This window comes from Staurois parvus, unplaced genomic scaffold (genome assembly GCF_062004578.1).
Source record: "Staurois parvus isolate SC_StPar_1 unplaced genomic scaffold, SC_StPar_1.0 ptg000096l, whole genome shotgun sequence".
Classification (NCBI taxonomy): Eukaryota; Metazoa; Chordata; class Amphibia; order Anura; family Ranidae; genus Staurois; species Staurois parvus.
In genome coordinates, this window is record NW_028317892.1 from 3,743,882 (window position 1) to 3,766,792 (window position 22,911).

At 41.7% G+C, this 22,911-nt stretch overlaps 1 protein-coding gene across 2 annotated transcripts in view; it reads left to right on the forward strand.

Annotated features, from left to right (window-relative positions):
- Positions 1-22,911, forward strand: part of YJEFN3 (YjeF N-terminal domain containing 3) — a 209,414-nt gene that overhangs the window by 127,268 nt on the left and 59,235 nt on the right. For both annotated transcript variants that reach the window (XM_089670836.1, XM_089670837.1), the window contains exons 2-3: positions 2,219-2,327; positions 10,970-11,080. In XM_089670836.1, coding sequence (XP_089526962.1) covers positions 2,219-2,327; positions 10,970-11,080 — 220 coding nt within the window. The remainder of the gene's footprint in view (positions 1-2,218; positions 2,328-10,969; positions 11,081-22,911) is intronic.

Consider the following 22,911-nt stretch of genomic DNA (forward strand, 5'->3'; position numbering starts at 1 on the left):
CCTTAATAGTGGCACATGGACCTAACTGTGGCTTAAATCTTTTATACGAGTCACCAGGGATTTATGGACAACAAAGTAAAAGTAATTAGGCGCATGCCCTAATGATATAGTAATAAATGAGCATTACTAATTGGAAACATCTGGATATATTTCACATTTTTTTAGGGATTCAATGTATGGGTGGTCTTTCTGGGGGACCTAATTGGTGGCCCTGCACTTGCTGTTGTTGGTTTTTTTTACTCTATCTGTGGAACCTTTGGATAATAATTTTTGTTATATCATACCCTTGTGGTTCTCCTTTACCCTTGTGGCTCTCCTAATGAAGCAGGCCTTACTTTAGCTGGGATATGTGTACCTGTTGTGAAAAGAGCATTACTTATGTTTCCTTTGTGTGAAAATGTTGTGTAAACAGATGTATGGCATATAATAACACAAATATACAAGTAAATAAGTAGATACTTACTAGTGGAATATATGTTGTAGGGGTACCCATACAATCTACATTCTTCAGGATGGTAGTTACACTCACAAAATCTTCAACACTCAACACATTTAACATTATGCCGTCCCTTTTCATTCTGGCATAAACAGATTTTTTTCTAACTGGTTAGAACAGTGGTGGGCAACCTTTTTTTTCAACTGAGCCAAATCTCGCCAAAACCACGATTGAAATTTATTTTGAGAGCCACATTTTTAAAACTGAAAATACATAGGATGGTACACTGTTTTTAGTTTCAATAAGTTTTTATAGTAATTCATCCCCCATAGTAATTCATCCCCCATATAGTAATTCATCCCCCATATAGTAATTCATCCCCCATAGTAATTCATCCCCCATATAGTAATTCATCCCCCATATAGTAATTCATCCCCTATAGTAATTCATCCCCCATATAGTAATTCATCCCCCCTATAGTAATTCATCCCCCATAGTAATTCATCCCCCATAGTAATTCATCCCCCATATAGTAATTCATCCCCCATAGTAATTCATCCCCCATATAGTAATTCATCCCCCATATAGTAATTAATCCCCCATAGTAATTCATCCCCCATAGTAATTCATCCCCCATATAGTAATTCATCCCCCATAGTAATTCATCCCCCATAGTAATTCATCCCCCATATAGTAATTAATCCCCCATATAGTAATTCATCCCCCATATAGTAATTCATCCCCCATATAGTAATTAATCCCCCATATAGTAATTCCTCCCCCATATAGTAATTCATCCCCCATAGTAATTCATCCCCCATATAGTAATTCATCCCCCCTATAGTAATTCATCCCCCATATTAATTCATCCCCCATAGTAATTCATTCCCCATATTAATTCATCCCTCATATAGTAGTAGTAAGTAAGTAGCAAGTAGTAAGCCAAGTCCCCCCTGTGTCAATTCACTTACCTTTGCTCCGCGCGTTCCTCTTGCCGTGTTCCCGCGCCGTTCCGGTCTTCAGGGCGGACTGTTCGTCACGCTGCCCCGCCTACACACATCCTGACAGCCAATCACTGGCTATCAGGATGTGAGTGGCAGCGAGACTGGCCAATCATTGCATTTGAGCGCGCTGCCCTGGCTGTTTTTTTTTTTGGATCACGCTGCAGAGTCCCTGCCGCCCGAGAGGAGGGAGGGGAGCGGGCGCCCGGCACACAAGAGCCGCATTAAAGCGTGTAAAGAGCCGCATGTGGCTCGCGAGCCGCGGCTTGCCGACCACTGGGTTAGAACATGCACAAGTAGTTCACATGAAGTTTTTATATTTTACTTTATATCTATGGTATTCTTTGGGTGAGTTGGTTTCCTTCCTCACTGGCACTGGCACAAACATCTAAACATCCCAGCCTGGTGATGATGTTGGGCTCTGAAGGCTTCAGGAAAACTGTTTAAAGAATGCCGAAAGCTTTGAAAAAGCTGGTAATGCTTTCTGTTACACTGCACTTATATTTGCACATATTTGTCTTAAGGTAAAATAAGTATCAGATGGAATTGCCACTTTTTAACGTATGTAAGCTACTTCTAAGCCAGTATTTGTCTTTACTGTAAGTGGTATTTATGCCCTTGATCAAGTATGCAGCCTAGAGGTCAGGGAATGACAGCCTTTACCAAAGTCTTCTCTGAAGATGAAGGTATTTTGCTTTGGGACAGATAATAATGATTATAACTGCTTATTTTAGATTATGTGAAAAGGAAGCACAAACAATAAATCATTTTTTTTTTCTAGTAAACAGGAAGCAGAAGCCTTAGAAACAGAATTACTGGAAGATTACCGTTTTGGGAAACAGCAGTTTATTGAAATACTGGGGCACAGCTGTGCAATGGCTGTTACTAAGGTATGTTGTGTCGATGGAACAAAGCAAATATATTTCTGTACTTTTTAAAATAAAGTTTTATTAATTTTTCATCCGTATAAAAACAAGGCATAGTTAAAAAAAAGTGCATAAATTAAAACATTGTAGAAAATTAGTCTTTCAAACAGTAAACATAAATCACATGAAACAAGGGGACACAAGGAGGAAAGGAAGCGTGATTGCTCTGCTGTAGGAGAGGTCACTAGTTGTGGTATGACCTGTTTTCAGCCAGTCTTCCCATGTCTACATTAATTAGAACTTATTATAACTTGTTCTACTGTAAAATAAGATTTGGGAATAACTCCAGAAAAGCGGACAAAGTTTTTGAAATGTGGAAAGCTCACCCATTTTTTATAATGTGTCATAGTCAGCCCTTTTGAGCATGGAAGTTTCTTTCATCAAATCTTATCTACTCACAATATCTATTCTGCTTTTGGGGTGATCTGTGGTTTTTCCAATATTTGGAGCTTTTGCCCCTATTCAGGAAGTGTGGTATTAGTGATTTCTTATGTGCAGTGAAATACAGAGTTATGAGGACTCAATGGGTTTTGTGTGTGGGTCACATTTTTACTATGAGGTCAGTGGTCTGTTTCCAGTAAGGGTCAATAATTAGGCATTACATGTATGAAGTAGCAGAATTAGTTTCAGGGTGTTATTTCATATATATCCATGGCATGTGCAAGAAATATCTCATTAAAGTGACACCTTTGTGTAAAAAAAAAAAAGAAAGAACAGAAAAACTTGATTTATAATCATTTTCCAAAATCTTGTGACAAAAAATAAAATTTTCCATGGACTCAACATGCCTCTCAGCAAATATCTTGGGTTGTCTACTTTCCAAAAAGGGGTAATTTGGGGGTGTTTGTACTGTCCTGGTATTTTAAAGGAAAAGTTCACCTTTTGCCTAAAAATAATAAATACACATTTTTTTTGCAGGTAAAATCAAAAAATGTGCATTTATTATTTTTGGTTGCAGGAGCCTGGAAAGCATTACACCAGCGATCATCAGGGTGTATGGGCAAGCAAATATACTGACAGGAAGATTCAATGAACTACCACAGCGCTCCACAGCTAGTACAGGGAACTTCTCCCCATACTTCTGTCACGGGGGGGGGGGGGGGGGGGGGTGCAGCAGGCAGCTGCTGCAGCATTGGGAACATGTTATATGTTCCACTCTAAAAACAAGTGAAACATGTAATATGTTTCCAAAGATGAGCTCATCCTTTAAGGCTTCTAAAAACATTATGTGTATGGTCTGCATTAGAAGTTTCTGACACACACACGCACACGTTAGATGGTGAATATATAGGATATTGTAGATCGCAATGCCGATGTCTAGAATTTGAACAATGACCATTATATCAAAAAGCTAATATAAATCATATAAAATCTGATATATAACCCTATTAAAGTGAATGAAAAAAAAAATTAATACACCAACATAAATCAGTAATTAAAAAAGAAGTACAAACAAACCTTGTTTGGCTGTACTTCTCCTGTGGATCACATGTGTGCAGTTCATTCTGCACTCCTGTGACCCATCACAGAGCCAGTCCAGGCATGGCAAAGATCATGACCATATGGTTGAGATCCAACCAGGAGCCTGGACCAGCACCTGGCTGCGCTTCTCAGCTATGCCACTGGGAGACTGAGCTAGCGCTTTATGAATGGAGGAGGTGGACCTTTCATTCATAGTAGATCATAGTAGACCATAAACATTGTGTCAGATATTACAATAATCATGAATAAACACATTTCAATATACACCCTAATATTGTATTAACACACTACCATAAGGTTAGAATATGTATACCTACAAATCATATTAAAGTAGAACCACTGCAGAGGCAAAATGTTTCTTTCATTTTGGATAGAGTAAAGGAAGGGTTATAACCCCTGACAGAATTTTTTCGCCATCTGTGTCCCATTGCAGAGATTTCCCTTCACTTCCTGTCCCATAGCCAAACAAGAAATGAGATGAAATCCCTGTATATTAAGGGCATTCCTTGGGGAGCCCCAGGTCACCAGAAAAAGTGTGCCCTCTATTAGTTTTGTGGGGACAACCAAAAATCTGGGATTTTCTTTTACTTTCATTTTCAATTATAATGGTAAACAGGAAAAATACAGAGGGTGATTCTCTTTAATGGGGGCACAGACAGCAATAAAAACTGGCAAGGGTTCTAATCCCTCTCCACGCTATCCAAAACTAAAAAAAAAACAAAAAAAAAGTTTTGCCTTTAGCTATATTTTAACCGTCCAACTCAGAACTCAGGAGTGCAGTATCAAGTGATCCAATGCTTCTGTATCACAGTAACATATAATCACTATAATTTTGAAAAAACATATATAAGGCATCACTGATATAATGATTATATTAAGATAATTACCTTGATTGTCTATATAGTTACATAGTCAGGTTGAACAAAACACTAGTCCATCCGTTCAACCAATAAAAATTACACATATAGAAACCCATAATTGATCCAGAGGAAGGCAAAAAAATAAGGCATGATCCAATATGCTCCAGTAGGGGAAAAATTCCTTCCTGATCCCCCAGGAGGCAATTGGATATTGCACAAAGAATGGAAACCATCCCAACCTATAACCAGCGTTAGCAGTAAGGTGCACATGGAAGGGCAATGCGCATTTCAAACAAACAAAGGATTTCCTGGCAACACTTACCAGCCAGCCTGCAAAATAACCAATTTGGCCTTGTCTAACAGTTTGTGTTAAAAACAGAGGGGTTTGTTTGCACACATTGCAAATACATGCGTAAGCAACAGTCTTGCGTCAACTGTCCTCTGTATACTGTGGACCTAACCCTAACATTCCCAAAGCTTCCATAGTAGGAGCACGTATATCAATGGATAGGTTAAGGTCTGGGGTGCCTGGAGGAGCCCATCCCTCCTTAAAGGAACAGGGATACATGTGACTCCCATCTATACCAAAATGACAGCAAAGGCATCTAGTGCGTCCCTGCATCCAATTTAGCCAGGTAAGGTACACATGGAAGGGCAATACACATCACAAACAAAGGATTTCCCTGCAACACTTACCAGCCAAGCTGCAAAACAACCAATTTGGCCCTGTCCAACAGTTTGTATTAAAAACAGAGGGTTTTGTTTGCACACATTTGCAAATACATGCGTAAGCTACAGTCCTGCATCAAGGGCCCTCTGTATACTGTCGACCTAACTCTAAAATTGAATATTCCCTGGATCAACTACCTCTAAAAATTAGTATCCAGTTATATTTTTTGCATTTGGGAATGCATCTAGCTCTTTCTTAAAACAATCTGCTGAGCTGGCCAGAACTAGTTCTTGAGGGAGTCTATTTCACATTTTCACAGCTCTTACTGTGAAGAAACCTTTCCATATACAAAGGTTAAATCTCTTTTCCTGATGTGAGGAGTGCCCACTTATTCTCTGTAATGACCTGAAAGTGAATACCTCTACACCAAGTTCACTATATGGACCACCTATGTTTTTATACATGTTCATCATATCCGTTCAGCTAATTTTTCCTCGTAGCTGAGCCCTTCCATGCCACTTATCAGTTTGTTTACACTTCTCTGCACTTTTTCCAGTTCTCTGATATCCGATTTTTTGTGAATTGGTACCCAGAATTGAACTGCATTTTCCAGATGAGGTCTTAATAATAATTTGTAGAGGGACAGTATGATTTCTCTCTCTGGAGTCTATTCCTCTTTTAATTCAACAAAATATTTTGCTGACTTCAGAAACTGCAGTTTGGAATTGCATCCTATTATTAAGTCTGTAATCTACCAGTGATATATGAAACCTCCTGCGTTTAAATGGAAAACTACCGAGAAGCTGCTATCACCTGACCTGACTTCACTAGGTAAAATGTAATTATAAAAGAAATGGTGAAGCGCTAGCAATAATGTGCAAAATACAGGAAATAATAACATATAAAATAAACCATATAAAACATATAAAAACTAAAATACGTTCATCACGTGACATGTGTATATGAGTATAGTAAACACTCAGTGTGCTGATCCAATCGGATCTCATAAAGTGCTGCTAAAAGTGAAACAGGTAATACCTGCAGCCATAAAAGTGCCCTTTTCCTGATGGAAAAAACACACACGCCAGCCTCCCCCTGTCCACATAAGGGACTGATAATAGAAAATTACATGACCCCTCAGGGGTTAAAAACACAACACAATGTGACCAATGCCAGTAGTGAATGATACAAACAGTCCCATACACTACAATACATAAATATGCATAAACATAAATGTCCAGAAAGCACTATATGCCAACGCACAGGTGCATGTAACCAGTATAAACGTCCAAAAACACAGAATAACTGCAAGCCAATAGACTGGTGCTCGTGATAAGGTGATCTTCAGAATAGGTGACAGGAATCCTAAATAGCAGAAATGCCCCCTCACCTCCAAGCAATGACCACAAGGGCAAGCTCCCCTTATAACTCTCACCACTGTCCCAGCGAACAGGCCTCGTCCAGATAAAGATGTTGCATAGGATCCTTCTCAATTAATACTCTCAGGTCACATTCCCATCAGAGCCAAACCGTCAAAAACATAAGCAAAGAGCATCCTCCATAGTGTAGTATGTTTATTAAACTTCAAAAGATAAAGGAAAATTTCCCACTCACATGATATAGTAGTTAAAATAGCATTGCCACCACTTAATATGGGTGTACTGCATGGATCTTCATACCAAGCCCAAAATGGCGTCCAACCGGAAGTGCGTCTCCGGAACTGACGTACCGACGCGTTGCGTCATGATCACGTGACTTCCTCAGGGTATACCTTTTATTATTGTAATCTACCAGAACACCCAGATTCTTCTTCACCACTGACTCCCCCTGCTGTTCTCCTCCTAGATTGTATGATGCATGCATGTTTTTAGTCCCCAAGTGCATAACTTTGTAATTACATTTATAAGTGTAGCCAAGGGCCAAATGTCTTGTGCTCCCCACTGCTGCGGGTGGTGGGAGAGTCAGAGGAGTGATGACCATGCTGTGAACTGTCTTCCCTCTTTGTCCCTCCCACATTGCTGAGTTAACAGCCATGGTTGGGAGCCAGAGCAGCTTGTATAAAATCTTCTTCTCATGCTGGCTGTGCTGTGGCAATGTGTGAGACTTCTCCCTCTGTTCACTTTTCCCTTCCTGGCAGCAGAGCAAAGGACCAATCAGGGAAAAGGAGAGCTAGCTGAGCAATCCCAATGAATATATTGCAGAGCACTTGGGATCATAGGAGATGTAGTCCAAAATGGCAACTCTATAATGCTGAAATTGACTTCCTGAACTACAAATCCAGGTAGACTCAGAGATTCATTAGGAGCTGGAGGAGGATTTACAGTACACTGGCTGGAAAAGTTTGGACCCAGGATCCAGAGGGGTAAAGACCTCTGTCCATTTGCTCTCCCTCACCATAAGGCCTGGCTGTAGAGGGGACTTGATTCTGCTACCCTATGTTTGAGACACTGGTTGAAGTGCATCGCCAGCTGCACCAGGAGCACCTGCGATCCAAACCTAGAGAGGCTGGAACCACCATTTGCAATCACCGCTGTTATCTGGATGCTTCGGGGAGAGACTGAGGTGGCTCCTTCCACCGCAGCTGTATCCTGGGGACTGGTGAGAGGGTTATTGGCCCATATATTACACTGCTAGGTATTGAGTTGCTGACAGCAGGATGCCAAGTACACCTAGCTCAGGGGTAGGCAACCTGCGGCTCTCTAGCTGTTGTGGAACTACATTTCCCATGAGACATTGCAAAATTGACAGTTACAGCTATGACTTGCAGAGGCATGATGGAACTTGTAGTCCTGCAACAGCTGGAGAGCCGCAGGTTGCCTACCTCTGACCTAGCTCATACCACATTCATCCGAGACTTACACTACACCTCTACCAGCTCCATACCACCGCTATTCTGAACTGCCGCTACATCTGACGCACCTGTCCCATATTTACATTGCATCATACAAAGGCTTTACTGTCCTTATAGAAATTCTTAACTGTATGCAGGTTCATCAAGACTCTTGTTAAGTACACTAACGCTTCTTAAAGGCCCCAATGTATAGCCGGCAGAAGAACTACTTCCTGTGCTTACCAGATGGTTTTATACCTAGCATAGCCACCATTAGTACACTCTGTCAGTATAGGTCCAGTATTTTATAGTACATGTACTTTACTGCTCACTGCTACACTTCAGGAGGCATTGTAACTGTTTAGGGTGTTCTAGACGGCAAGCGTAACCTTATACCTTGTCCTTATTGCTAAATATTCTGTATACTAAGTGTATTATTATCATTATTATTCATTTCACCTTTTATCTCTACCTGCCTTTACCAACTTTATTTTAAGACAATATATTACATTTCTTTTTTTATCAATTGATTTGATGCTTGTGTTCTTTAAAGCCGTTTTGTGTTTATTAAAAGTCAGCAGCTACAAAAACTATAGCTGCTGACTTTTAGTAAACACACACTTACCTGTCTCAGAGTCCAGTAATGTTCGCACCCACACCATCCCTTCTCCCTTTCTTTCCTCCACAGCGTCGGCATCTCAACTGTGGGCACCAGGCTGTGACAGCTTGTGACTTCACAGCCTGGTGCCCACTACACATACGTGAGTTGAGCTGCACCTCCTAATTGGTCCAACAGTCTTTGGGACCTGTGAAAGTTCCCAGGGGACTGTGGGAGGGAGGAGGGGGCCGAACTTTCGGCTCGCTTTGCCGCTGCAAACTGGGAGTGGGCAGCTGTCAAAACCTGTGAAAACCAGGTACCTGCCCCCCCCCCCAAAAGGTGCCAAATATGGCAGTGGAGGGGGGGAGGAGACAAAAGCTTCTGCTTTTGAGTGGATCTCCACTTTAAATTTAGCATTATAGTTGGGTACTGGTGTTACTGTCAGGAATTTTTCTGTGATATGGTTTGTTTGTGGTACTGTGGTGAGTCAGAGGCTCTGAGATGTTTAGGAAGGTCGAGGCCAGAAACAGAGGAACCATCTTAACCAGCAGCTTCTCCTGGGGTAGCGCTACACCAACATTAAACCTCATTTGCCACATAGTTGCCCAATGAAGTAGTGTATTGATGTCGGCTTGTAAGTTGGAGACATACTGTAAGGACATAATTCAACTACATAGCTTGCAAACACTGAAATGGTACTTTTAATCTCAGACCCTATATCATTTATAAATATGTTAAAAAGTAAGAGTCCCAACACAGAACTTTGGGGTACAACATGAATAACCTTAAACCATTCTGAATATCAATCATTAATCACTACTCTCTGGATAAGGACTTTTAGCCAGTTTTCTATCCAGTCATAAACTGAATCTAAGCCAGTAGACTTTAATTTCCACATTAGCTGTGTGTGGGGAACTGTGTCAAACACTTTGGCAAAATCCAAGTATACTATATCCACAGCCACTCCTTTATCTACGTTTTTGCTTACTTCCTCATAAAAAGAAATCAGATTTGTTTGAAAATGTTGGTCCTTCGTGAATCTATGCTGGCTATTGCCTTAAAAAAAAATTTTGCGAAAACTTCTCTGTGTTCTTTTATTATTCTCTTTAATGTCTTCCCAACTATAGAAGTTAAACTAACCCATCTGTAGTTACTTGGTAAAGACTGTGATCCCTTTATATCCCTATATATCAGGTTCTCATGTGGAAAAGAATAACGCCTATCCAATTCCCAATGAAGGCCACAGGTTAAATAGGCATGATATTTGCCCAAGGCAATTGAGGGCTGTGAGAAAATAAACACTATTTTGTATCCTATTACATCCATGTACATAAGAGTAAAATGGGGCACATTATAAGATATTTTAGAAATAAGGGACATTACTTTTTGTCAGTGCTCCAAAACCTCAGACAGCTTTCCTCAGTTATGTACAGATTACCTGCAGGTAAGGATCCTGACTGTATAATAACATATGATGCAGCGGTGGACTGACCATTTGGAAACTCGGGCACTGTCCGAGGCCTCGGGGTCAGTAGGGGGCCCCATGAGATGCCCCTGGTACCTTTTTCATAGGTTTTCTGGAGTTTGGGCAAAGACACAAGGGCCCCATGATCCCATATTGCCCGGGGGCCCCATGAGTTGTCAGTCTGCCCCTGATATGATGTATATAACAGCAAAAATGGGGGACTACTCAACATTGTCCTCAAAGCTCCTGAATATTTATCAGTACTGGGAATATGTTTCATTTTAGATGTAATACTAAATTTAATTGAAAGGATACCCCATAATCAGTTACATGTTCCCAATGATAGCACAATATTACTCAGTCTCTAATAAGTCAACCCCTTAGATTGCATTTATAGGGACTGAAATCAACGTTATCTAATAAATATAGCACATAGCACCATCTGCTATCCTCCTAAACTATCATAGAAAAATAATCCATAACATAGGATGCACCCAGATGCCCAATGTTTGGAATAGATAGCTCCTCCTGTTCTTTATCTCCTATTGCTAACATTTTGCTGACAGTGACAGGATCACCAATGCGACATGGTTTTTAGTGAGCCTATTAACTGAATGGTATCAAAAAGGTCACAAGTTCCCTCAAAAACACATTGTTGTATTCCACAGGGATAATAATTATTTTCCTTTTTTTTTTGCCAGGTGTACCCACTGAAAACTCTTCCTAAGAAGCAACCAACTGTTTTGATTATCTGCGGTCCAGAGGAAAATGGTGCTATTGGCCTTGTCTGTGCTCGAAATCTTCGTACTTATGTAAGTGATTTGAGTGGATTGGTAAAATCTGTCTGATAATGTCAAAAAAATGAAGGTTCTCTATTTTCTATTCTTCTTTCATTTTGACATTTTGAGTTGAACATATTAGGACTCATGCATACAAATGGATATAGAGTTAAAAATTGGTTTGCTGCTTCAACAGCTATTCATCTGTCTGCTTTGGTTTACTCAGACAAGCTCTCCATGTTCTTTTATTGTTGCTAAGGAGGTGGCTGTTAAACCATGTTTGCTTAGGCATAATGGACCTTGTTAGGTGGATATAACACGGTCAATGTAGTGTAGCATAAGAAAGGCAGGAGCCCCTTCAAAATCTGATGGATACATTAAATCAAACTTCCAAAAAAAAGGCATTTAAGTTATTACATATTATAGCAAGAAGAGAATGTTCTCTTTAATCAGTTTATATTTACTTCCCTTCTGCTCTTCTTATCTTGTCCATCTTTCATAAAGAACAATGCATTCATTTTTTTGTCTTGCCATTTAAATTATTCATCTTTTTTACATTGTTAATGCCTATGACACATGCTGCTTATCTGGACATATGGAGCAACCATGGTTTGCATAGCATAACCAACAAACACACCTGGGGTTCTAGGGAACAGGTGCAGTCTCTCCCTTGTCTCAGCTGAGAGATGATGTATTGTGCAAGGAAAGCACTACACCAATTAATCACATTATCTTTACTAAATTATTTACCACTTTGTTACTGCAGTCTAGATAGATCTGTCACTGTTTAATCTGGTGTTCTGGTTCTTTGGGAGATAATAGCTCCTGCATTATTACCATCTACAACAGGGGTCTCCAAACTGTGGCCCTTTGCTTGCCCTTTGGGGTACTATTCCTCCCATTAACACCAACAAGGATGCAGTATTCCTTCTAATTACATCAACAGTGGGGAACCATTTCTCTTACTGACACCAACAGTGGGGAATTTTTCCTACCAATGACACCATTGATTGGTACCATTCCTCCCACGACACCAGCAATGGGGCATAATTTCTCCCACTGATATAAACAATTAGGCCCTATTGCCCCCAGTGATAATAATGATGGGGCACTATTACTCCCAGTGATACCAATGATGGGGCACTATGCCTCCCTCTGATACCAATGATGGGGCACTATTCCTCCCACTGATACCAATGATGGGGTACTATTACTCCCACTGATACCAATGATGGGGCACTATTCCTTCCACTAATACCAATGATGAGACACTATTCTTCCCACTAATATCAGTCATGGGGCACTATTCCTTCCACTGATACCAATGATGGGACACTATTCCTCCCACTAATATCAGTCATGGGGCACTACTCCTTCTCCAAGCCCGAGACATTGTTTACTCCCACTGACACTGGGGAATTTATGCCCACTGGCCACTCCGGCTCCCCTAAAGTCTGAAGAACAGTAAACTGGCCCTTTGTTTAGAAAGTTTGGAGACCCCTGATCTACCGTTTGGCAATGTGTAATGAGATTTGCAATTATCCATCAGCTTAATGGCTTAAGCTTTATCATGCCTGGTGAGCACGTTCCTGATTGCACTTTTAAAATCATTTTTATTTTTCAGATACTTTTATTAGCAACAGCCGACAGAATTGGGTACCATTTATAGAAACTGCAGCTATGGTCATGTAAAAGCCTTTTTTATGTTCAGCTGTAATGTGCAATACTGTATAGTGATGGAATGTATTATTCAAGTAGTCAATATCTGGATGGGGTCACAGATAGGAAAACGCTATCATCAAAACAAAGTGTTCCTGTATACAACTCTGTAACATGCACAGTTCTATGTAATATTTACAATAAATAGCCTTTAAAGTGTTACTAAGCCCATGACCCTGCATTCATTAAATCTGGCCTCCCACAGTACACAGAACATGGAAATGCAATTATTTTACTAAATATAAACTGCTAAATACCTTTTCTCATCAGCAGTTACAGCAGTCTTGGGACTTCTATCAGTGTTCAGCAGAGCACTGGTTAAAGCTCGTAGGAGGAGTTTTCATTCTCCCCTGATTTTCCTATGAGGCTGCAGGATCCCTGATCCTCTGTCTGAGCAGCGCTGATGGGAGGGTGCATGTAGTCAGCACAGAGCCAAAGTGAAAAAAACCTCTGTAGCAATGCACAACACCAAACTGAGCATGTGCAGCTTGCCCCCAAGACTCTGTTCTATCAGCAGATGGATTGGGGACTGTGTAAGAAGGGGAGAATCAGAGAAGACAGGTTCAAACATCCTTTTTTCACAATGCAGAGGATTAACCCCTTAGGTTCCACAATAAGTATAACAAGCATGCTTAGTAACACTTTAAAACAATAGAGCAACCAAAAATTTAGAGTGACAAATTCCTAAAAAGTGTTGTCCTTGTCATGTCCCCATTGGAAAGATCTTTCCCTGGGTGTTGATATTTGTTAGCACTTATAATAAATAATGTTTGATAACTGTGGTTGGAGGATCTGTTTCTGTGGACTTGTACTTGCTTTAAGCAGCCTTTGCATTGCCATATAAGTCTATAGGAATGCAAAAACAGCATGAAGCAGGCAAAATGCAAGTCTGTAGGAGATAAACTGTTGGTCTACAGTACCTCTTAGTGAATTTTGAATGATATCCCAAGCACCTAACCATCACAAGCAGGTGTTAGACTAATATCAGCACAAGTCCAGGTACTTAAGCTGTCTCTCTTTAATTTAAAAAAATAAAACTTGATCATTTTGCTTTTCACTATTTGTTTTAGCTTTGTTAGCTAATTTCTTGGCAGCACCTTTTAGCTTCTAAAACCAAGGATTGTTAAAGCACATAAACTTCTCAGGGCTCCCAGTATTTTTGTTATAGGGCATAGCTTAAATTTTCCTTTCAGGTGATCTCCACTGTGCTCCCTGTCTGGCACCACACAGCATCGCTTCAGAACTATTTCCTTCCTTTACCTTATCCCTGATCCTTTTGTGGCTTGAACCCTGTTCAGTTCCATGGAAAACCCATCTAAAACTTGGTAATAGCAATCTAATAGCAAGAAATATGCTGTTGATGATTGACTTTACTATAAGGATTCTTCCTTTTATTCACACACAGCACAGTGGAGGCAGCACAATGGGTTGGACCTATTTGGCCTTTGTCTGGTGCAAGACCACACAAGTCCTATGCTGTGGATGTATAGCTACTAATAGTAAGTCACAATTAACTGGAGTTGTACTTCAATGTGGAAGATGTTCCACTACTAATCCAACCAGCTTCCTCTTTTGTAGTGTGTGCCAACAACAAAATCTACATGGGTTGTTTTTGTCCAATCACCATGAATTGTGTCAAGGCAGATGTTGATTGCCCAAGTACATGACCTTACGTGTAACAATTTGTAAAACCACCTTGTTCTACTTGCATAATCCAATCATTATTGGTGCTCGGTAGGGCCCCATTCCGTTACTGGTAGTGAGGTAGCAGAGATATGCTAGACAGATGGAGTGGGCGTGTCCCTCTTAAATACAACAGAGACAGTACAGTGTACATTGACATGGGGACGAGAGAGTTAACTAGAGTACAGTTTATTGTTAAGTGTACACAGTGTATGCCACTAAGTAAAGGTACCCCATGTGCAAGGCTGTGACCTTGTCCAAGGTGCCCAGCATAGCCCAGAAGAACCCATGTGACCCACACCTGGCGCCCAACAAGGAGGGGAACATGGATGGCATGTCACCCGTCTGCCCTACAAGCAGCAACAGGAAATGTTTGGTGGACATTATTGCTGCTACAAAATGTTCTTTCAATTTTAAAAAATAAGGGTTCATATACTAAACTGTGAATGTTTAAACAATGTGTTGTGTTCATTTTTTTTTTTTTTTTATTGATTTAAACATATTATTTTTTCTATTATTGGGCTAAGGATTAGACCACATTTTAAGTTTAATATGATATTATGGCCACTAGACATATTTCCTATGATACTCACCACCATTTGGTAGTCATAATGATGTATTTTTCGCAATAATACTGTTTTTGAAAAAATAACAGTAGATCTGTAGAGAATTTAGCCTGAAAACATTTAAATTTGCCCCAATGCCACAGAACTAATTTACGTGGACAGTTACTATGGACAAATGCAATTTTTTTTTATTATTACACTCCTAGTATTTTAGAAGGTTAAAGTTACTTTAGGAAAGCAAAAATCTGTGCATGGCAGGGGCGGGCTGACCATTCGAGCACTCGGGCACTGCCCGAGGGCCCGGGGTCAGTAGGGGGCCCCATGAAATGCCCTGGTTTCTTTTTTATAGGCTTTTTTGAGTGTGGGCAAGGACACAGGGGCCCCATGATCCCCTATTGCCCGGGGGCCCCATGAGTTGTCAGTCCGCCCCTGGTGCATGGGTAAGAGTTTATGATATCCAGGATTGCTTGCACATGTCTACAGCAGATTTGCCAAGTACAACATATATATATGTAACACTATGCATTGTTACTGAGAATGCAGAGCTTTTTTTGTCCTCAGGATGGAGGTATTCAGGACTTTTACTTGCCATAGCCTCAATACGGTTATCTAGAGGCTGCTAAGAGTTGTAGGCTGAAAGTAGAGCTGAAGCAGTAAAGCTGAAGTTGAACTAAAGAATCCATGAGCAATCACCAATTGGCAAGAGGATATTAAAGGAAAAACCTGGGAAGACATGGGGAGATAATGAGAGACGTTGCAAGTGGAAGGAGTGTGTGAGAGTTTGTGCCAAGCTGCACTGCTCTTGACCAGACCTAGTCAACAGTATAGCTGGGGAAGCTGAGAATCCAGACACCGTGAGTAAAGGGCTGTCCTGAGAAGACCTATCAGCTGCGGGAGTATGTGAGTCACAGCAGCCACAACTGCATCTTTAGTTAAAAGGGCAGCCCCACTGCAGGATAACTGTTTCTTCTTTGGATTGTTGCAGAAGGACCGGGTGAGAGGGTCGTTGACCCATGCATTGTTGCTACCAGCTACCTTTAGTTCTTGTTGCCAGCAAGGCTATCAAAGCTATAAACATTCTTCAACATTGGCCTTTTATTAGAGACAAATGTACCATTGCCATTTATTGCTGCAAGCTGCCATTCCTTGCCTGCCATTGTGGTCACTGCCCGTAGGTTGTTGAACTGAGTTAACCCTTTGCTCCCTGATGGGCAGAATCTTTTCCCTGTAGCTGCATCAACTCCAGCCCAGGCCATTTAAATAGGCTGCTTTGGCTGTTTAAGTACAAACTCACCTTTTAAAGTGAACTACACCCACAATTCTCCCCCTTAAAGTGGCTCTTGCCAAGAACTCTATAGCTTAAAGTGACCCCTGCCAACCACTTCATATTTTAAAGTGAACGGATGGTAACAACAACTACCTCTTGAAAGGAACTATCCTGTTCTTTCCACAATTTAAAGAGATGGCACTTTGCATTGAATGCCAACATAAGGGCCTCAACTAAGCCAGCAGAAGAACCAATCTTCAGACTGTGTTATACTCAGGGTCTAACCATTTAGCAATACTGGTGTACAGGAAGTCTAACAAATTTGCTTCAGCCAGTTTGATTCCTTGCTGTTCATACATCTATCACATAGGTGGACACACTTTAACCACTTGCCTATCAGGCAGTTTTACCCCCTTCCTGCCTAGGCCAATTTTCAGCTTTCACACTTTGAATAACAATTGCGCAGTCATGCAACACTGTTCCCATATTAAATTTTTATCATATTTTTCACACAAATAGAGCTTTCTTTTGGTGGTATTTAATCACCACTGGGTGTTTTATTTTTTGCACTATAAACAAAAAAAGAGCAAAACATTTGGAAAAAAAAAGTTTTTCTCTGTTTCTATTATAAATTTTTGCAAACAGGTGTTTTTCTCCTTTACTGATGTGCGTTGATGAGGCTGCACTGATAGGCAGCACTGATCTGCACTGATGAGGTGTTATGGATAGGCAGCACTGATGGGCACTGATAGGCTGCACCAGGGGCGGACTGACAACTCATGGGGCCCCTGGGCAATAGGGGATCATGGGGCCCCTGTGTCCTTGCCCAAACTCAAAAAAGCCTATGAAAAAGGTACCAGGGGCATCTCATAGGGCCCCCTACTGACCCCGGGCCCTCGGGCAGTGCCCGAGTTTCCAAATGGTCAGTCCGCCCCTGGGCTGCACTGATGAGGTGGCACTAATGAGCTGGCACTGGTGGGCATTGTTGAGGAGGCACTGATGGTGCTGCACTGATATGCAGCAATGATGGGCACTGATAGGCATCACTGATGGGCACTGATAGGCAGCACTAATGGGTGACACTGACTGACAGCACTGACAGGCACTGATGGGTGGCACTGATGGGAAGCACTGCTGGGCACTGATGGACACAATTTCTGGGTGGCACTGCTGGGCACTGGTGTGTGGCACTGCTGGGCACTGATCATCAGGGCACTGATCATTAAAGTTCTCTTTAAGGAGACGCAAGGGGGTTGATTTACTAAAACTGGAGAGTGCAAAATATGGTGCAGCTTGGAATGGAATCCGATCAGCTTGCATATTTTTTTGTCAAAGCTTAATTGAATAACCTGTTAGAAGCTGATTGACTACCGTGCACAGCTGCACTAGATTGTGCACTTTCCAGTAAATTAATCTCAAGGGGTATATAAGACTGTGCTTCTTCCCTGACCAGAGCAGCTGTGGTCTGACAGCTCTGAACTTGGGGAAGCTCAGAGCTGAAGGATTCCATGTACTTCAAAGGGGGGATCAGCAAACGTATGTTCACTGATTGCCTGCCACTCTCCATCTTGGGACCAGGACACATGGCAAGGAGGGTGGTTGTTAACTCAATTACAAGTTTTTAAAAGAGACTGGGCAGGTTTATAGCTGCCCAAATCACTGTGAATGCTGGCTGCCAGAAGTAAAAATATAATCAATATATAGCAGCTAGGAATCTGTTTACATGCCAGCCACACATAATAGTTCTGCAGCAGCAAAAGGGTTAAAGAATATATAAACCCAAAATATATTTTTCGCTATGTTTGGCTTTGTGCCTCACTGTATATAGTTCCTTAATCAAATCATTTTTGTAAATCTGTTGCAAAGTTTCTTACCTGCCTTCCTGCCAGTGACAGCACTTACTGTTGCAGGCTGACATCTCTCAGCTACTGCCTTGCAATTAGCAGACATGTTGTCAGCCTGATATGCAAGCTCCTATAGCTGCCCATTGGGCTGTCTACCTGATAAGCTGAATAATGGTCAACTAAAGAAGTGCACTGACAATGGTACTCCTATTTGCAAGGCAGTGGCTTAGCATTGACAGTGTGCAACAGAAAGTGCTGTTACTGGCAGAATCTACAGGTAAAAAACTTTCCAACCTATATATGTAATGCTACCCTCTTAGGAGCCACTGAGTATTTTGGGTCCTCTGTTTACTCTGAGCCTGATTTGGAGCACAACCTTTGCTGAGACCATCATATACCCTTTAACAGGAGAACCCCCGGGCTGTGAAACACCAGAACAATCACACAGTTTAACGTGAACTAATGTTTTAATTGTATTGAAGAAGAGTAAAAGTAATGCAAGCAAAAAAGAAACAATGGCAGGTGTGTACAAAACATAATCACTCTGGAAAACATAGTCGAAAGTAACATACACAGTACCACTATAAATAGACCCAGTTGTCCTGTGGGAGAGTTTAAACATTCCAGCATTGAGACGTTTTTTCCCAAAGTGAGCTGAAATAGAGTATAAAGAGAAGCCAGGCTAACTCACTTATGGGTTCTCAATGACTAGAAACAGGGTTTTTAATCTCAAGATGAATTTGGAAGTTATAACATCAACTTTAGTATCACTCCCAAGTATAGAAACTGCTTCTTATGCGTGCCTGATGTGGCGCTGGTTGGTTCACATTAGAGCTGAAGTCCTTGTGGATGGAAGCAGGATCTCCTGAAAAGGGTACAGTAGTAAAAGAAACTCCCCCTTGACTGATGTCAAGAAACTGGGGAAGGTCCCTTTAACACAGAAGATGAATGCAGGAATTGTTAAACTTGAGAAAGGGGTGGGAGTAGACTTCAGTAGAATTGAATCCCTTTAGGTGGTGAATAGCCTGATGAAGCAAGTTAATTTTAAAGTCGGAGGAGGCTTGAGATGAGATACTAACTGTATTCCTGCCTGCAAGGACACACGTGCAGCAGCAAGAGTCCTGCATTCAGAGCAATGGGGAGACACTAAAACAGTAGGCCGCAGTACTGAATGGGCTAGAAAGTCTGTGTCTCAAAGTGGCAAACTGTGATGAAAGGTAAACTGAACTGAAGCAACTGAAAACAACAGAATCACTTGTAACTTGTGATAGTCTGGGTTATGAGACCCTCTCACCCAGTCTGTAGTCTTAGCAGAGTGAAAGATGGTCTCTCTGTTGGGGGGCACCCTTGTCCTCTCAATCCCTCTGAAGAAGAAGTGATGCTGATGACGAAACCACAGTGATGCTGATGACGAAACCACAATCCGCCAGCCTGCAGAGTCGACTCTCCTGCTTGTCAGCGATACCAGTGATCTGTAGTCTCTCTTTACAGTTCTCCAGGTTGACCCAATCCAACCTGAGTCCCACACTAGCTTCTCACACACATCCTCACCCTCTCACAATCTCCTTACTTCCTCCCAGGAAGTTCCCGGACTTTTGATTATATAGGCTCCCACCCCCTTGCCAGCTCTTCTGGGAAATGTAGTCTGTTTTTTTACTAGTAATGGTGGCAATCAGAAACTTATAGCAGAACTGTGATAGTACGGCACGCATTCTGACACTAACTGACACTGGGTGGGAACTGATTAACTGACACTGACATCTCCAGTGTCACTAATACAGTGATCAGTGCTAATATAAAGCACTGTCACTGTACTATTGACACTGGGCAGGAAGGGGTTAACATCTGGGGCAATCAAAGGGTTAACATCAGAGGGGACAGTGATGGCCACTCCAGAACCTGCACCTTTTTTTGCTGTTAATATCTGGGGTTATCAAAGGGTTAACTGTGTGCCACGGAGTGTTTTTACTGTGTACTGTGTGCTGTTTTACTAGGAGATATTCTGGTTTTTATTCCCTGCTTTGCAGGGAGATAAAAGCCGGCACATCCCCGCTAACAGGAGAGATCTGTGTTGTTTACTTTCACAGATCTCTATCCTGTCAATTGCTCCATGAATCGCTGGCTGGTACATGGTGATTGACATGTAAGTGTAACGGACCACCTGACAGCACCTCTATCAGTCCCCTGATAGAGCCTCCCCAGAGTGTGGAGTCTAAGTAACGAAGCACTTGTTCACCAGGGCCCCTGATGGTAGGGATGGACTTGGAGTGCTCCGGGACCAGGTCGCAGCTACCGGGTATCTCTACCAGAGCTAGAGGAGTCTGCCAGAGGCTCCTGTGGGTTAAGAGTCTGATGTGAGGGAGCCCGGGGATCCCTGAGGGATGGATGGATGAGCAAAATCAGAGTCAAACAGGCCGTGTCGGTAACTAGCGGGTCGGTGCGGTACAAGACGGTAGGCAAGGGATAGTCGGGTCACACGCAGGGTCAATACCAGAAGATCAGATCTATAAGGGAGCATCCAGGAGCAGAGTCAGGCAAGCCAAGGGGTCAGGACAGGAGAAGGCAACAAGGTCAGACAATCCAGATCAGAGTACTCACAACACAGGCAACAGGATACGCAAAGACCATTCGGCAACAAGTGTCTGTTCAGGGCTGGTTTAAGTAGCCCGCCCTGCACCTGACAGGCGCAGCCTAGGTCCTAGTGCCTGCCCAGTACTGTCATAGACGACGGGTGCGCCTGGGTCCTAGTGCCCTGCTGCCTGCATGTCTTGACAGACACCTACGCATGTGTAGACCCATGCGTCGTGATGGTCCCTGACAGTAAGGGATCCAAATGACAGCAGTGGTAGGTGGTCACCTGCACCCCTTACTCGGAAAAGCAGAATCACGTATATATTGTGGCAGTGCGGTATCCTGCCACGGTGATAACCCAGGATTCTCAACTGAGGGGCTCCAGAGAGTTCTCTTAATGCAGAAGAAACTTGTCAGTTTCCTCTTTGGTTTGTACAGCCCGTTTTGGGACCTGTGGCCTGGAGATTTCTAAGTGATTTGGGAGGGATGAAATCTCCAACCCTGGGTCTCTGTTTTGAGAACCCCAAGCAAACTGATTGTACAGGTGTGTGCAGGCCTTTTTGTAGAGACCTAACCATGGTTCTGGGCTCCACCCCGGCAGACAGGAGGTCATTGTCCTGGAGTAAGGAGAGCTCCACGTAGGAGAGGTGGGAGCCAGAGCAGCAAGGGCCTGCTAGCTGTGTGCAAGTGGCTGCTAGCTGTGTGCAGAAAAGCCATTTAGGAAGGAGTCTGCAGGAGATGGCTGTGAGCCTGAAGTGGAAGGCCACAGTGGCAGAATTGTGTTTACAAGCCAGGAGGCTAAATACTGTATCTGGGGGGGGTTTTGTGAAGAGTGACATGCTGAAAACCCCTGTGAGGGAAATTTCTGGAACTTCTTTTAAATAAAATTGGGCTAAAATGGCCCTGAAAAAGAAGAAAGCGAGTGGCTGTGCGCTTTAAAAACTCTACGCTTGATGCTAGTTCTCACAAATATATATATATACAGTATATATATATATATAATATATATATATGATTCTGCACAGAGCTGCCACCCTGTAGCAGTAAAGCTACATGTCGGTCCACAGCTGGATAACTAAACTGCAGAACACTGCCATTTTGCGATTAATTGTCATCCTGCAATCAGTAACAGTGCAGTGTGTTACATATATTTGAAGCTATTTGTTCAAGAAAAGTTTATACAGTGAAGCATGATGCCTAACAAACTGTAAAAATAGATTTATATTTTCAGTATGCATTAAGTGCAAGTTCTCTTTCAATTTTTAATGCAATTTTAAATATTTATTTTTGTGTTCATATCTAAAGAATGCATATAAAAAAGACTTTGGCTGACAACAGCCTGCAGTTTAGTTTTGCCTATATTCAGATACAGAAAAGCAGATACGGTAGCTGGCAGACTTTTCCAAATAATTAGCAATCCTGTCTCTTCTGCCACACGGATTCTAAAATAACTACGATGTGATGTTATGCAAAGATAAAAAGAAAAATCCAAAAAGCGAGAAAAACGCAATGAAGATTTATTCAATTTGGCACCTAGTAAGGCACATGAAAAATCTTCATGATAAGATTGTAGCTTGATATGTAGGCTTCCCACTCTGCTGCTGAAATATAGTGCTGTACTATCATAAAACATCCTTTGGCCACTCTGTAGATATGTGAAGCAGTGGTCCCTGTTGGGGCAATTTTGGAGGCTGTCTGGAGCCACACATTTATTTATTTATTTATTTTATTATATGTGCCTAAATAGAACCAATTTACATAGCACTTTACATATATATTGTCCATTCACATTGGCCCCTGCTCATACCACTGTTGTTGGATCTTGGCCTTACAGTATTTGGTACACCCCAGAATTTTTTTTTCTTTGTACACCCAGGGCCATTCTGCTTGGCAAAATCATGTAGATCGGCTGTTACATTGCAAAGGTTCCTTTGTATATGCAGACTACTTTCTCTTAACCCAATTCCTGACCAGGCCATTTTTTGCTATTCGGCGCTGCGCTACTTCAACTGATAATTGCGCGATCACACAAATAGAGCTTTCTTTTGGTGGTATTTGATCACCAATGAGATTTTTATTTTTTGTGATATAAACGGAAAAAGACCGAATCTTTTGAAACCAAAAACATTTTCTGCTTTCTGTTATAAAAAATATCCAAATAAACTCAAGTTTAGGCCAAAATGTATTCTGCTACATGTCTTTGGTAAAAAAAAA